This window comes from Mangifera indica, chromosome 1 (assembly GCF_011075055.1).
Source record: "Mangifera indica cultivar Alphonso chromosome 1, CATAS_Mindica_2.1, whole genome shotgun sequence".
Lineage (NCBI taxonomy): Eukaryota > Viridiplantae > Streptophyta > Magnoliopsida > Sapindales > Anacardiaceae > Mangifera > Mangifera indica.
This window is the reverse complement of record NC_058137.1, coordinates 1,236,807-1,254,217: the sequence shown is the minus strand read 5'-3', so window position 1 is coordinate 1,254,217 and position 17,411 is coordinate 1,236,807. Positions and strand designations below refer to the sequence as shown.

Sequence of the window (17,411 nt, the reverse complement as noted above, 5' to 3'; positions counted from 1 at the left end):
AAGTGAAATTAGCTCTTAATTATCATACTTAATGAATTAAATGCATGAAGACCCAGTTCTAAGAGACAATTAATCAACTATCCATTGTTATTTCTAGATGATGAATTGTGTATTTAGCACGTGCAAATTACAAAACAAAACCTAATTGATTTCTAGTAATACTATATGAAAAATCATGGGGTATTATCAGATACAAACAAATACATGTGATATGATATAATCAAATAATATAATTATCTTTTTTATATTTAATTTAAAATTATGGGAAATTGAAATTTTTAGCACTTTTTTATTCCGTGTATACAAAATTACCACCTATCCTAAAGCTTTCACAAATATACCACAACAGTACTCACCTTTCCCAAAATACCCCTCTTCAATCTTTCATGCATAAATTCTCTCTCCTCTTCTCTGCAACTTTTTTTTCTCTTCTTCCTCTTCTTCCAAAGTTATAAAGAAATCACTCTCTCTTCTCCCTCATCTTCAAAAACAAAAACAGGAAGGAAACAACCAAATTCTTCAAATTAAGAATTCTTCAAAGTAAGGATTTAAAAAAAAAAAGGGAAAAAAAAGAGCAACCTACAAGATAAAAAATGACCATCGAAGAAATGACCATGTAAGATGATCATGTAACAGTATTTAACTGGAAAAAGAAAAAAAAATTGATATTTAAGGATTTAAGTGAAACAAAAAAAACTGGACATTTAACTTAAAAAAAAAAAAAAAGGTTGGCGTGAAAGTTGCTGTGTAACGCCAATCCTTAATATATGTATATAATATTAAATAATATTATTATATTAATATAATATATTATATACTATAATATTATAATATATTATAATTTATATAATTAAATTATAATATTTTATAATATAATATTACATATATAATATACTATAATATTATAATATATTATAATTTATATAATTAAATTATAATATTTTATAATATAATATTACATATATAATATAAAATATATTATATATAATATATATAATTATTACAGGGGTTGGCGATCGCCAACCCCTGGTAATATATATTATATATATAATAATATTATTATATTAAAATATTATAATTATATATTAATATAATATATAAAATATTATAATTTATATAATTAATTTTTAATATTATTATAATATTTTATAATATAATATTATATAATATATAAAATATATTATATTATATATAATATTATATATGTATAATTATTTAATTCTACATATATATATATATATATTATATTTATATTAATATATGATATATTATATTATATTTTAATTAGAATATTATAATTATATATTATTTATATTATTATAATTATTATTTTATTATAATAGTATATTAATATTAAAATATATTATTATAATATTAAAGATATTCAAGTATTAATAATTATATATTATAATATATAATATTATATATATTAATATAATATATATAATATTATATTAATATATTTTTTTGCCAGTATTAATAATTATATATTATAATAAATAATATTATATTATATATAATATTATTATTTTTATATATTATATTATAATAAATAATATATTATATTATTAATATATATATATATATATATATATTAATATTATATATAATATTATATATTATATATATAATATATAATTGCCAAAGGTTGGCGGCATCGCCAACCCTTGGCGGTATTAATATATTATATATATAATATATAATATATAATTGCCAAAGGTTGGCGGCATCGCCAACCCTTGGCGGTATTAATATATATTATTAAAATATATATATATATATATATATATATATATATATATATATATATATATATATTATAATATTATAATATATAACATATTATAATATAAAATATTATATTATATATATTATTAAAAAGGTTTTCTGAAAAAAAAGTTAAAAAGGTTGTCAGAAAAAAAAAATTGAAGAATAACACTGATTGACAAATCTTATTCGGTAAATTTCAGATTTCAGAAAACTGGAAAAAGAAAACTGGAAATCTTATCGGTAGATTGGGTATTTAATTAAAAAGAAAACTGGAAAAAAAAAATTAAAAATGGTTGGCATGGGTTGGCGTTTTATAATTTTCGCCAACCCATAATTATAAATTAAAATAGGACACCAACCCATAATACTTTTTTACAGGCAAAAGGTTGGCGTCACCAGGCACCAACCCATTATATTATAATATAATATAATTATATTATATTATAATATAATTATATTATATTATATAATTAATATAATATATATATATAATATTATAATATATAATTATATATATTAATAATATATATAATATAATATTTTATATTATAATATATAATATATTATTTTATTATATATAATATTATATTTATATATATAATATTTTATATTATAATATGTTATATATTATAATATTATAATATGTTATATATTATAATATTATAAATATATATATATATATATATATATATATATATATATATATATATATATATATATATATATATATATTAATAATATATATTAATACTGCCAAAGGTTGGCGGGGTCGCCAACCCTTGGCGCCAAGGGTTGGCGATGCCGCCAACCTTTGGCAATTATATATTATATATTATATATATAATATATAATATTATATATAATATTAATATATATATATATATATATTAATAATATAATATATTATTTATTATAATATAATATATTATTTATTATAATATAATATATAAAAATAATAATATTATATATAATATAATATTATTTATTATAATATATAATTATTAATACTGGAAAAAAATATATTAATATTATATTAATATATATAATATTATATATTATAATATATAATTATTAATACTAGAATATCTTTAATATTATAATAATATATTTTAATATTAATATACTATTATAATAAAATAATAATTATAATAATATATAATTATAATATTCTAATTAAAATATAATATAATATATCATATATTAATATAAATATATAATATAATTTTATATATATATATATATATATAATTAAATAATTATACATATATAAAAATCATGATTTGCTTTATAAAGGGTGGGCCCACCCTACATTAATGCTACAGGCCAATTTCTCCTTATCGCCAACCCAGACTCCTTTTACATATATTTTATAAAATATAAAATTATATTATAATATAATATTATATTTATATAATATATAATATATATAACCAGGGGTTGGCGACATCATCAACCCTTGGCGCCAAGGGTTGGCGATGCCGCCAACCCCTGGTAATAATTATATATAATATATTTTATATATATTATATTATATATGTAATATTATATTATAATAATATTATTTAAATTATAATATATTATATATTATATTAATATATTATATATTATATTAATATATTATATATTATATTAATATATTATTATATGATAATATTATAGTATATAATATATTATAATATATAATTATATAATATAATTATAATATTCTAATTAAAATATAATATAATATATCATATATTAATATATAATATAATTATATATATATATAAATCATGTTTTGCTTTATAAAAGGTGGGCCCACCCTACATTAATGCTACAGGCCAATTTCCCTTATCGCCAACCCAGACTGCTTTTACATATATTTTATAAAATATAAAATTATATTATAATATAATATTTATAATTATATAAAATATGTAATATATTATAATAATATATAATTATAGAACATATAATATTATATATAATATAATATATTTTATATATTATATGATATTATATTATAAAATATTATAATAATATTAAAAATTAATTATATAAATTATAATATTTTATATATTATATTAATATAATAATATTATATTAATATATAATTATAATATTTTAATATAATAATATTATTATATATATAATATATATTACCAGGGGTTGGCGATGCCGCCAACCCCTGTAATAATTATATATATTATATATAATATATTTTATATTATATATGTAATATTATATTATAAAATATTATAATTTAATTATATAAATTATAATATATTATAATATTATAGTATATAATATATTATATTAATATAATAATATTATTTAATATTATATACATATATTAAAGGTTGGCGTTACACAGCAACTTTCACGTCAACCTTTTTTTTTTTTTTAAGTTAAATGTCTAGTTTTTTTTGTTTCACTTAAATCCTTAAATATCAATTTTTTTTTCTTTTTCCAGTTAAATACTATTACATGATCATCTTACATGGTCATTTCTTCGATGGTCATTTTTTATCTTGTAGGTTGCTCTTTTTTTTCCCTTTTTTTTTTTAAATCCTTACTTTGAAGAATTCTTAATTTGAAGAATTTGGTTGTTTCCTTCCTGTTTTTGTTTTTGAAGATGAGGGAGAAGAGAGAGTGATTTCTTTATAACTTTGGAAGAAGAGGAAGAAGAGAAACAAAAGTTGCAGAGAAGAGGAGAGAGAATTTATGCATGAAAGATTGAAGAGAGGTATTTTGGGGAAGGTGAGTACTGTTGTGGTATATTTGTGAAAGCTTTAGGATAGATGGCAATTTTGTATACACGGAATAAAAAAGTGCTAAAATTTTCAATTTCCCTCATTTTATTTATAGTACCTGATAATACTCATGGTTGCCATGTAGAAATTGAATTTCAAGTACAAATTCTTGAAGATACAACCTGATGTTGGACATGAGAGTATATGTACCAAAATGATCAATTAAAATGGTGGGGATATATAAATTTATAAATGTACACAAATATGCAACCATAATGGCTCATTAGAGTTAGCTAGCTGCAGCTACAACAATGGCTGCACTCTTGTTCTTCAAAATTGAGAGCTTCCATTAAAAGTTCTTGGCAAGCTTCAATATGTGACATTCAAATATCTCAGGCGTGCATGCAAGTTTTATCGGGCCATCAATCTTAAAATCAAGTTCATCGTCCTCCGCCTGCTTCATCAGCTCTTGCAATGGTGGAAACGACAGATACTTCACAGGAACTTCATATCTCTTACCTTCTTCGCCTACGTAAACACCCACATGCCCTTGTCGGATCTTTACAGTACTTTTAGCATTCTCAGCCACCTGCAACAACAGCCACTGGCAACAGCTCTGCTTAGAAATACAACGGTGGAAGAGGAGCGAACACACTTTCTTTAACAAATGTTGTGCTGATTCCATATTCATTCCTACGTAATTTCTGGCACTCAAATGTTCTCAGAGAGTCACGGTTATATATATATAGAGAAATCCTGAAGCTTGAGATTCAACTTGTTAAGGCTTCTGCAAATTATCTAATTAGGTGGGGTAGTGTGACAAAGTCGTAGCTTTTTGTCAACCTCGCGTGCATTATGTTGATTTTGATCTTCAGCACGGCGTATTTATAGAATTGAGAGGCGGCCCTGCGTACCAATACGAACACGCACGCACGCACGCACGCACGCACGTACGTTGACAATTAAGCTAAGCTGCCAGGCCTGGCCTGGTCCAGTTTGGCTTGCTAGCCCATCGGTCCAGTTTAGCAAAACAGTGATAAGGGTTCAAGTCTGGGACATCATTCATACGTCCTAATTTTAACATGCATTACGCGATTTAATTCACTCTTGATTACAGTATTGGACTATTGGGTCAAACTTTGCCCAGGACAAAGCAATGGCCCATCTATCGTTTTAAATCAAGTTATTTAATTATAATTATTGGCTGATGGGAGCAGATCCGAACTGGATTTATCATAAATAAAGATTGGCCCAAATTCAGTTTTAATTTATAAAGTCCAATTTAAGCTCGAACTGAAAATGAAATCATCCAAGAAGTTATTAAAAGTGTTGAAGAAGATGAAGAAAGGTCACATGAGATGACAAAGAAGAAGAATCAACCAAAAAAAAGCAAATTGAAGAAGAAGATAAGTGGTTATAAGAGTAGAAAATCATTTGGATTATAGTCCGTTTCATCTCAAGCGTAAATAAGAATGATCTCATCTCAAATTTGGCTCATTTCGATTCAAACATATAGCCAAAACCCCGCTGGATCCGGCTGGTAGCAAAATGTGTTTGTTTTCGGGTTTTTGCCAATAAACAGGAAGGATCAATAAATAAATGTTATTGCTACCCGATTATTGACAAGAAAAGTTGTTGTTACTATACAAGGCAACATCTAGGGTTGACTTTGAAGAAAAGTGACACATGGCATGATCTGAGTGGATGAATCAGAGAAACAAAAACGATTGTGTTTTGAAACATTATAACTTATTAGAGACCCACTTTGATCAGAAAATGGGAAGACATTGGAGGATTAGTTGGTCCCCATACTCTCCACAATAAAGATTCATGGGATTCTACGAATGAACAGTAACTTCAACTTGTTTTTTATTTTGTCGTTTGAGAGCGAAATCAAAATTAATCTCACATTATTGATTAATTATACTTAATTAAGAGGAGCTTCCAATTTCTTTTACTTCAAATCAAATTTAACACAAGAATATGCCTAACGGAGGAGTTTGAGTGCAAAGGTGCGAGCACCCAAGCAAGAAGGTATGAACTGAAATTTATTAAAAATATATTAAAATTAAATTTTTAACTTACCCAATATAAAAGTTATAAGATTAGTCATTAGACCAAAATCTTTTTTTATTTAGTGTGGTCGATTAATTAGGGGTACATTCTAATTGAATCGATTTAGGTTTGAATATATGTTTAACTCAATTCAGTCAAATTTGAGTGAAAGTTTTCACTCGACAATTTAACTTGAGTTTGAGAACTTTTTAATGATTCTTTACTTGAACTTTTATTCTTTAATGATTTTTCTTTTTCTCTTTCTTTAAAAACTCGTTCACTATTTACCATTTTAGGTGATTTGAGCTTGAGAGTTGACACTTGTTCAAACTCTGTTCAGTTCGAATTCACCCTTGGAAATAATTAACAAATAAGGTTAAGGGTGAGCATGTGGAGAGCATTTGGAACATTTCAAAAGCTACCTCTGGGCCATATATATCCCATCCCATCCCATCTATCCCTTTTAAGCATGATAATTAATACTATTTTATATTCGTTAATGATGGATTAAGCATATTAATTAAATTAAATTCCCATGACCCTCAAAATAAGCAAGAGAAGAAGCAGCCAATGATGGGAGAAAATAGATGCTTACTCTGCATTAACATATAATAAAACCATGTTTACCATCCTTTTAAGAAGAAAAAAGTTAATGCCATCATCATCATTTCATGTTTGTCTCTCAAAGCTATATATATATATAAAAGAACAAGTTCAGGGACCAAGTTGAAGCAAGAGACGACATAGATAAAAAAACTCTGAGAAATTTACAGAAAGTGTGTAGATTCTGAAGAAGCATGCATAATAATGTTAAAATGCAGTACAAGTTTGCCATAACCATCGCTCTCTAATAAGAAACTAGACAATTTAAATGCAGAAAACTGAGAGGTCCTGTTAGTGAATAGCATTTGAGAGCATATGCTGAAACTTTGGTTGGTTCAATGGGGCATCTTTCGTACAGTTTAAGACGGGGGCCTGGTCCCGATTGAATGTATAAAAACTTGCAGAGAGATATAGATAGCACGCATGCATACCTAAAGTACGGCCTTCTGGTTCTTTTGCTTTGTTAATTAGGGTTAAAGTAATTAATTATAGAAATGGCATGGACAAATATTATTACTGTGTGTTGAAGGAAGAAAGTTTTCTGGGTTCGAAAGGGACCAACAATTTAAACAGGAAAAGCTTTCCCCTTCAGGGAAAGCAAAGCTTTACCTACTCCACTTATTTTTTGTTTGGCTGCACGTTGCTGTTTGTACTTCAAAATGCTAATGCTGCTAATAATTTTATTGAAGTTGAGCTATGGAATCTGTTCATAATCATGAACAGATTCTTATTGGCTACTAAGTGAAAGTATATATATATCTAGAAATGTCACAAAGAGCATGCACCAAAAGAAGTGAAACATAATTTGAACTTGTTAATTGTCTCTATTAAGATTAATTTAGGCGACTGTGTGGAGAAAAGGAGACACGGGCATCATCATTCATCATTCTGTTCGGAAACAAACCTCAAATAATTGAAGTTAAGAGAGCCAATGAGATATATATTAAGCAGTGCCAAAGTCTTTCCTTTTTGTTAGAAGTACCCTTAACTGCGAGCAGCAGCATTATAATGCTGCTGGCTCTTGGGGCATACATGCATCCTAAAGCTACAAATCCCAGGTGTAAAGAAATAAAGTCTGTGACTAGGAACTGGAATATTTTATTAGGGAAAAGATTAACTACATTGAAAAGGCAAGCCAGTCAGTCGAATGATTCTATATAATTTTAATTTACTTAAAAGTCTGGAAAAAGTTCGATGCTCCCTCCACCCACCGTTTTATTTGTTCCTGAATAAACAAAATCAAGTCTCACTCTCAGTTAGAAATCTGTGAAAGTAGTAATATTCTTTTTTCCAGTTATGGGTTAGCTTAGTCAATTGCATCCCATGAAAAATTAAAAAAGCAAAACCCGTACGTTGCACCAGCTAAGATACGATCTTATAGAGCAACCCAATTCGTGAAGCAAAGAATTAATTCTAATTCTGCCTATTCTGTAATGCAATGCAAGAGCCAGCCAACTTGGAAACAAAGAGATGAATTCTTTCTGTTTATTTTTCATCTTCATCTTCTCGAAACCTGTCAGATTTCAACTCTTTTATATGTTTCAGTTCCTTTTCCTAGTTCTTACGATTTCAATTTTATTTTCAGAGACACCAAATATCATGTGGGGACATAAACCATAACCACTCACTGTCGATTTGATATTTCTTTTTGCTCACAAGTACTCATTGTTTTAAGTTAGGTATACATCACCAGTGGAATGCATGATTTGACAGTAACTTAATATAATATAATGCATTTTGCAAACCCTAAACATATATGTATAGAGTATTGAATTTTATAACTTATATGGTAGACGACAGCCATCCCACTTTACTGCTAAGTTACCTCTATGCCTACAAAAACTATTTAATCCCACTTACATATTAGTGTCTTGTCACTTCTCAAAATTGACAATTTAGGTTTTGAAATAAGTTCATTTTTACAAATATTTGAAAAAAATAAAATAAAACCTCAATTAGACAAATTATACGAACATTATTTGAGCTCTTGGCTGGAGGAATGTTCCCTTTATTGTAAAACAAACATTAAGCATCATATTATATATAACATATTGTTCAGTTAAAATATTATATAATCGATCGAAAAGAATGTAATAAGACAAGGCTGAAACCCAGTTAAACATTATAAATTGACATAGGAGCTAGCTAGGTAGCTAGAGTCATGTTTAGTAGTTAAAATCATCCAAGCTCTGCAACAAATTACCAATGGAAACAAGTCAAATCCAGCTGAGAAGTCAACTGGACATCTCTGTCACTGAAAACAAGACACTCTTGTATAACTGATAGTATACCAAATCGCCAGAACGTGGATTAAATTAAATGGGATGAAGATATTTGATTCCTTCAGGGAGAGCAGTGGCATGAAAATGCAGCCAAATGACAGTCCTAAAAGGAAACCAAATCCGGTGGCCTGAGTGCCTGTGTGTGAAGAGCAAGTGTTGAGCCTAAAACCTATGCCTTAAACCTATAAATAATAAGTTAATGTATCAAGCATACATGAAGCTTTTAGCATTTGATAAATGATAGGGAACAACGGGTTGTTATGAAACCAAAAAAAAATAAGCAGCAAAGAAATGCAAAATGCTCGTAACAAGAACACATGATTTATTTAAAAAATTCAATACAGATAAAACTATGGATAAACAATGAAGAAAATTTCACTATGAAAGAAGGAAATTACAAACTAAATGAGAGAGCACATCTCTCTATTTGTGACACACATTCTCGCTACTCGTAGATTGCATGTTTGCAAGTCAACTGTACATCTCTATCTCTCCCATTACCACTATAGATCTCTTTGAAATCACATATTGAATTCAAAAAACCCCCCTTCAGAATTTGGATCACTATTATAATTAATAATATGTTATTAATATTTTTAAACCTCAGCTAACTTTCGACCGACTTTATAGAAAAAAAAAAAAAAAGTGTTTTGGTAACCCCATACAATTGCTGGCTTTCTGGTCCACACACACTCTTGAAATGCTGCTAATATCAATTCAAAACCTCCACTTGAAGAGCCAACTTACCACTTATTACAAAGTATGTAATCAAAAACAATAATGGAAAAACTACATGGGGAAAACCAAGGCATCCACAATTTGTGGCGTCTAAGACAGTGGCCAAATTTATTATAAACTATATATTTCAGTGTAGAATTGTCCTCTGTATGCAGTAATCACTTTGATTTGTCCCCTAATTTATAAATTATTTTTAGCTTATTAACCTATATAAGACAACTATAATTCTCAGAGGAGACAGTGATCATTGTAGGATTGAAATTTTTAATTTTGTAAAATAATAATTTACATTCTCACCCACCAATAATAATTGGCCCAGGGCCAGGAAAAAATATGTAGTAGTAGAGAAGTGTATATATATTAGATGAAGGCCTAGGGATATGCAAGTTCAAGCTTTTTTGTTCCCATTGTTTCCATGTCCCAATGCACTTTTTTTCTCTGCTCTTTCATCTTCTCTTCATAACAAAACTTCCAATGCCATTCCGCAGGATTTAAGTCCACCAATTTCACACCAGCTACTTCGTTCATTGGCTCTGTAATTCATAAGGTACTTTGGTCACTTAGTGTGTTTCATTTCTGATAAGTTATTTAGATTGTTTTCTTGACAACCCAGTTGCTTATTTAGTCTGAATTTTCTCAGGAACCGGCTGCTGGCTTTGCTGCTTCTGGGGTTTATTATTATTTTTTGGTTTCCTGTGTTTGGTTGGCAAATTTGAAGTATAAAATGTGTCCAGGAAGTGGAACTGAATCTCCAGGGAGTATGAATAGTGATCAACTGATAATTACAAAGGAAGAAGATGACAATGAAGAAGAAAAGAGAGCAAAACCTGAAAGAAAATTCATGCAGGGGTTATTTAGAAATCTTCCGGTGAATGGCCTCCGTGGACTGCCGTTGCACGAGGCAAGGCTCTCTTTCTTGCTTGCTTGCTTGTTGTTTGTTAATAATAAAAAAGGAAGTTTAAAGCTTTACAGTTCATTCTTCACATGTCTAAAATGAGTTTATGCAAAAAAAATGGTAATAATTTTCTTTCCAAACAAGTGCTTTTGACTTAATTCCATCAGTGGCATTCATAAAAACATGTACTTATGGCAACCACATGTCTCATTATTAATGAAATAAAAAGGTTAACTTTAAGCTGAAGCAAAATAGAAGATCGAAGAATAGAAAAAGATTTCAGTGTAATAGCTTTCTTTCCTCTTTCTCTTTTTGCTGCTTGTTTTTCGAATGGATTCTGAAAATTTTGTACTGGGATGTGATCATTCAGAGTGGAGGAAGAAAAGAGAGTTGTAGATAGTAAAAAAGATTGCCGTTGTAGCTGATATTCTGAGCTTTTACTTATAGTAGAATTTCTTTGTGTCCTTCCAATAAAAATCGTGCATAAAACAAAGAGTATATACAGATGTTGGCGTGTTATCGTGTGATTAAACTTAATGTTAATACACGAATATTATCCGGTTGAAAAATTGAACAAGATGTTTGCCCGTATGAAGAATAGCCGGGTATTCAGGTAGGTAGTGGATTCCACTATAGGCAGAACACTCTGCACAGAGTGAGATTATTGTCTTGTATTGAGAAAGCAAAATGGTTTTGTTTTGACTTTCAAGAGTGAAGATGATGACCAGTGGAATGCACTAATTGAAGTGAAAGTGAGCAGAAGAATCAATCTTTGGAGATATTCTTTTAGTAGGCACTTTGTTTTTATTCAAAATTGTACGTACATCGTGGATCTTACTGTTTTTTATTTTTAGTTTCATTTGGCTTCTAAAAATAACCTTTAGGCATATTAGGGTACGAATTATTCATAGCCAGGGCCCTATTATTTATAGGAGGAACCTTTAATAGAGTTAAATGGCCACCAAATGGGTGTTAGGTATCTCGACTTTTACCATTCAAACTATTTAAATTACCTAAACGAAAGCCAGCCTCCTATTTCTCTTCTATTGTTTATTATTCTGTGAGATGCTTCTTCTTATTAGCTTTTCAGCTGCCCTACAAAGAGTTTAACTTTAAAAGCATAGATGCATATAATCTATTTAAGATAGTTTATTTTGTTCCTGTTACTTTTAGAAAAGTTTATACTTTTATTTTAGGATCCTGTTTCATACTAGAACATTAGTTCAAAATGCTCTTTTGCACTTTGATATATAAAAAAACCAAAAGCTCTTAATTTTATTATTATGTTCTCCAAAAGTATTGATTTCAACCATATGCAGGTGGGAGAAGAGGTTCTGTCTCTGGGAAAAATTGCAGGCCCCATAGTGATGACAACCTTGCTTATAAACTCAAGGTCTTCAATTTCTATACTGTTTTTGGGTCATCTTGGGAGAGCTGAATTAGCTGGGGGCTCATTGGCACTTGGGTGTGCAAATATCACAGGAGTTTCAGTCATTAAGGGCCTGGCTATTGGAATGGATCCAATTTGTGGGCAAGCCTATGGAGCCAAGAGATTTTCAGTTCTCAGTCAAATCTACCAAAAAACTCTGTTTCTCCTCTTGCTTGTTTCCATTTTCATCTCACTCTTTTGGCTAAACATGGAACCCATTTTTCTACGTTTAGGACAAAATCCTGACATCTCAAAAGTTGCTGACAGTTACATGCTCTTTTCTATTCCAGAATTGCTTGCTCAAGCTACTCTCCACCCAATGAGGGCCTTTTTAAGAACCCAAGGGCGAACTGGCCCACTTACAATTTCAGCCATTTTTGCGGCCGTCCTTCACTTTCCAATCAACTACTTGTTTGCTATACATTTGAAATTAGGAGTAAAAGGTGTTGCTCTGGCTCTGGCTTTTAATACATTTAATATGAATTTGGGCTTGCTAATTTATGTCATCGTGTCAAAAGATGCACTCAAGCCTTGGCATGGGTTTACCTTTTACTCTTTCTTTCATGGGTGGCGACCATTGCTAAGTCTCGCTGTGCCCAGTTGCATTTCTGTGTGCTTGGAGTGGTGGTGGTATGAAATTATGTTGTTTCTTTGTGGATTACTCAGCAATCCAGAGATTAGCGTTTCAGCCATGGGAATTCTTATACAAACAACAGGGATTCTCTACGTCTTCCCCTTTGCAATAAACTGTAGCTTAGCAACAAGAGTCGGCCATGCCTTGGGCGCTGGGCAGCCTTCTCGTGCCCAATGGACAGCGATAATCGGCATTAGCATGGCGTTTGGTTTTGGACTTTCAGCCTTTATTTTCATGACTGCAATGAAATCTTTCTGGGGAAAATTATTCACAAACGAGCCACAGGTTCTTCACTTAATCTCTGCTACACTTCCCATCTTGGGATTATGTGAAATCGGCAACTCTCCGCAAACATCGGCCTGTGGAGTCCTAACAGGGACGGCCCGTCCCAAAGATGGCGCACGCATAAATTTATGCTCATTTTACGTGGTGGGCTTGCCGGTTGCTGTGCTTACTACGTTCAAATTCAAAGTTGGGTTCAAGGGCCTCTGGTTTGGCCTGATGGCTGCGCAAATGTCGTGTCTCTGCATGATGATGTACACGCTGATTCGAACCGACTGGAGGCACCAGGCGAAGAGGGCTGCAGAGCTCACCATGGCTGCAGAAGATAGGAATGATGATTTAGAGAGTGGCTTAATTATCAATGAACAATAACCACCAGCTAGCCAGTCTCCGTGATTGATCTGATTTGACCTCCCAAACATATTAAAGTATAAAACTTCCCCTCTGACAAGAAACTCACCATTGATTTGATGTTCTTGACAATTACAAAGGAAAACAGAGCCATCAAAATTCTTTCAGCTTGTGCCAATTGGCATTTAGTTGTCAATTGCCTATCTTTCTCATGGAATTTGTAATTTTTTTAACCATAAGCATTATAAATATTGAGATATTAGTACAATTTTACTCCAGAAAGTGACTGAATATGGCATCAAATTTCTTGGAATATAGAGAGAATGTACTTTTTTTATAATATGGAACGTATTATTTGTAATTAACACACCTTATAAATAGAACATTGTATTAAAAATCTAAATACTTGAACTTACTTTATTGGGTTATTTTTAATGTTGATCCAAGCCCATGTTCACTCAAAGGGTTTGAATTTGCCTTTTTCCCTGCATTTTCATTTCTCTTCTTCAAACTCAATGCGTTGTATAAACATCATAAATATTCTACAATTTCTATTATTTTAAGAGTGCATTTGGATGAGTTAAATTCGAATAAAGACCAATTTGAGTTTATCTCATTTGGGTTAGTGAAAAAATACCAAACAAGAAAAATAGGAAAAATTGTTAAAGAAAAAGAGAATTACTAATAAATTTGAATTCAAATCAAACTAACACAGTCTCGATTTGGTGTTTGGCTTACAATAAGTCAAATTCAAGTTAAAATAGTCCTAGGCCTCAGCTCAAGTTCGAGTTTAGTTAGGCTGAATTAACAAGTCACAAAAAAATTGTATATAAATTTATCTTATTTAACAATTTTTTATCTTACTTGACTTCTTCCCCAACAAATTTTCTTCATCTAACCTATTTTTCCTTCTTTAGCAATTTTCAACGATTTTATCATCAATTTGAGTTAGATTTTATATATTTAAACCGAATATAAACTAATATTTATTTAGATTCAATTTAACTTGAATTCATCTATTGGGTTAATTAAAATATAATTTTATTCCACATAGAATACATGCAAAAGTATTTTTCAATGTATTTAAGAATTTATTTTTGGCACAAAGTATCATATAAATGAAGTTGTATTGAAGAGAGTGGCTATCTCGGTTCTTGACTCCCAACCTCATTCGAATTTCTCATCCAACAATGAAAACGATGTCATTTCATCCTCTGAGTTCAAATATAGTAAAATATTGAAAATAAATAAACAAATGACATCACCATCACCCTGCATGAAGTGTCATAATAGCCAGTCGAAGCTTAAGAATACGTGTATGCACAGAGGACGAGAAGTGAGGCAAAGCTGTTAAAATCAGAAGCCGAGAGCCACAAGCGAAGAAGATGCGCACGTCCATCAAAGTAATAAAATTGAAGCCATAGCTTATAAGCCATTGAGCCTCGAAGCCAACTACACAATCAACGTGCTTTGAAATTTCAAAAGTAACGAGAAATCTACAAAAGATGATAATAATTCAAAGTCTTGTCTTTATCTCCAAGTAAATACCAGCCACAACTTTTGCTTCATTATTGCAGGCCTCTGTTTTCTTTTCTTTCTGGGGATTTTGTTGTGTTGCCATTGGCTCAAACTTCAATCACTCATCGTGATTGTCTCTCTTATTGATTAATTATTTGGTAAAAGAATGAATGGTGTTGGCGGTGGTGTTCGTGTTGGTGTTGGTGTTGGTGGTGTGGGAAACTGTTGCAATAAAACAAGGCCAAAAGGACTATTTCCCACCTAAGGATGGCTGTTTTTTTTATGTATTTCTTTTTTAATTTTAAAATTTTTAAATATTTATCTATACGTAGTTAAATTTATCGAAATTTTAATCTCTTAAAATTATATCTTTTTTTCTCCCTTAAACTTTAAAAACTAAAAATTTTTCCTCAATTTAAGTTTTAAAAAATGATAGTTTTTCTATAGGGTTCAATTTTCAAATCTTCGACGTCAAATCCGACATTGTTGTCTGTCATTTATTCCTCTCGAAGCTTTCTCTCCCTCCGACGGTCTCTCTTCACCTATTTAGAAGTCCGATCGGTGTTAAATGAGACTTGGAAGACAACGAGAGACAAAGAGTTTCGTCGAGGAAGACGAAACTCTTTGTCTTCGTCTGGAAAGACGAACGAAGATGAAGAGCTTCGTTCTTTTAGAAGAAGATCGACACCAAACAAACATCCAAATATATGGAGAGAGACCTTTGAAAGGAGATGAAACATCGTTTTGATAATGAAATAGTTAAAAATTTGAATTTGAAATGAATTGAATCAAATTTGAACTAAACTTTTATGAACCCGAATTCAAATTTAAACTCTACTATATATAAATTAAATCAAATTTAAATTTAACTTAATTCGAATCTAAGTTTATATAACAACATTAACATTGAATAACATCGAAGCAGACAGAAGAGTCGCTGGGACATGTCCATCCGGCATCCATGCATGTAGGGCTGGACTCGAGCCGAGCCAGCTCGAGCTCAAGCTGGCTCGGTTCGAGCCCGAAACGAGCCGGGCTCTGCTTGGCTTAATTGAGCTCGAGCTGACTCAGGTTGGCTCGGTCGATTTTTTTTCAAAATTTTTTATATAAAACGATGTCGTTTTGATCTATATATATACATAAAATGATGTCATTTTGATATGAAAAACAAGCCGAATTGAGTAAAAAATGAGTCGAACCAAGTTCGGCTTGAGTCGAGCTCAAACCGAACTCAAGCCGGCCATAAATAGACATAGCCGAGCCTGAGCTGATTGTGAGCTGAGCTTAACTCAACTCGAATCTAACCCTACAAGCATGTTTTAAACATGTACCGGGCTCTTGTCAAATGTAATAATCATTTCACCTATGAGGTTTGATTTATGATCATTTAGTCTAATAAAAATTTTCAATAACGATTTTGTCCCTATCATGCAGCTCCCAGTTACAGCTTGAGCCTTGAAATTGGCGGCTAACAATAGGGACCAAAAAATTTTAGACAACCAAGAGTTAGCCAAACTCAGTTTCCACGTTGATCTCTCCTTTCAAGTTCAACGAGGCAGCAGCAGCCCAAACAGTGACAACGATGGCCCACTCTTTTTTAGTTTTTTCCACTTTGTTTTCAGTATTGCCGTTCCACATTTATCTCTTTTCCAATTTGTCTTCAGGTCCTCGGTTTCAATAAATACGACATATATTATATTATATTATATAAATAAAAAATAATTCATATATATATATATATCCCCGAAAATGAATCATGAGCCTCCAAGGGGTTTTAATATTTTTAAAATAATAATATAATAATAAATTATGATTATTTTTTAAAACATATAAAATGGAAATTACATAAAATTATGGGGTTATTTGATTACGAGAAAATAAAAATTATTTTGGTAATATATATTTTATTATTTATATTACTTTGTTTAGTTTATAAATAATAAAAAAATTTAATAAAAAATTATTTTAGTAATGATTATGTGACATATAATATAAAAGATAATCTGATTATTATCTCTATTTCAGATATTAAAAGATTATTAAAGTAATATTATTTTATTATAATTATATTCTTATTTATTTATTTATAAACAAAAATAATCATATTTTTAATTAATATAAT

The 17,411-nt window shown here is 29.8% G+C and overlaps 1 protein-coding gene across 1 annotated transcript; it reads left to right on the top strand.

The window, feature by feature from the left end:
* Window positions 1–12,346: 12,346 nt before the first annotated feature.
* Window positions 12,347–14,062, top strand: LOC123194671 (protein DETOXIFICATION 53-like). The gene has a single exon (XM_044608007.1). The coding sequence runs from the start codon at window positions 12,359–12,361 to the stop codon at window positions 13,790–13,792; it is 1,434 nt and encodes a 477-aa protein (XP_044463942.1). The 5' UTR covers window positions 12,347–12,358; the 3' UTR covers window positions 13,793–14,062.
* The last annotated feature ends 3,349 nt before the right edge of the window (window positions 14,063–17,411 follow it).

Excerpts from the sequence above, each read along its gene's own strand:
- LOC123194671 (XM_044608007.1), top strand. The coding sequence starts at position 12,359 with ATGTTCTCCAAAAGTATTGATTTCAACCATATGCAGGTGGGAGAAGAG.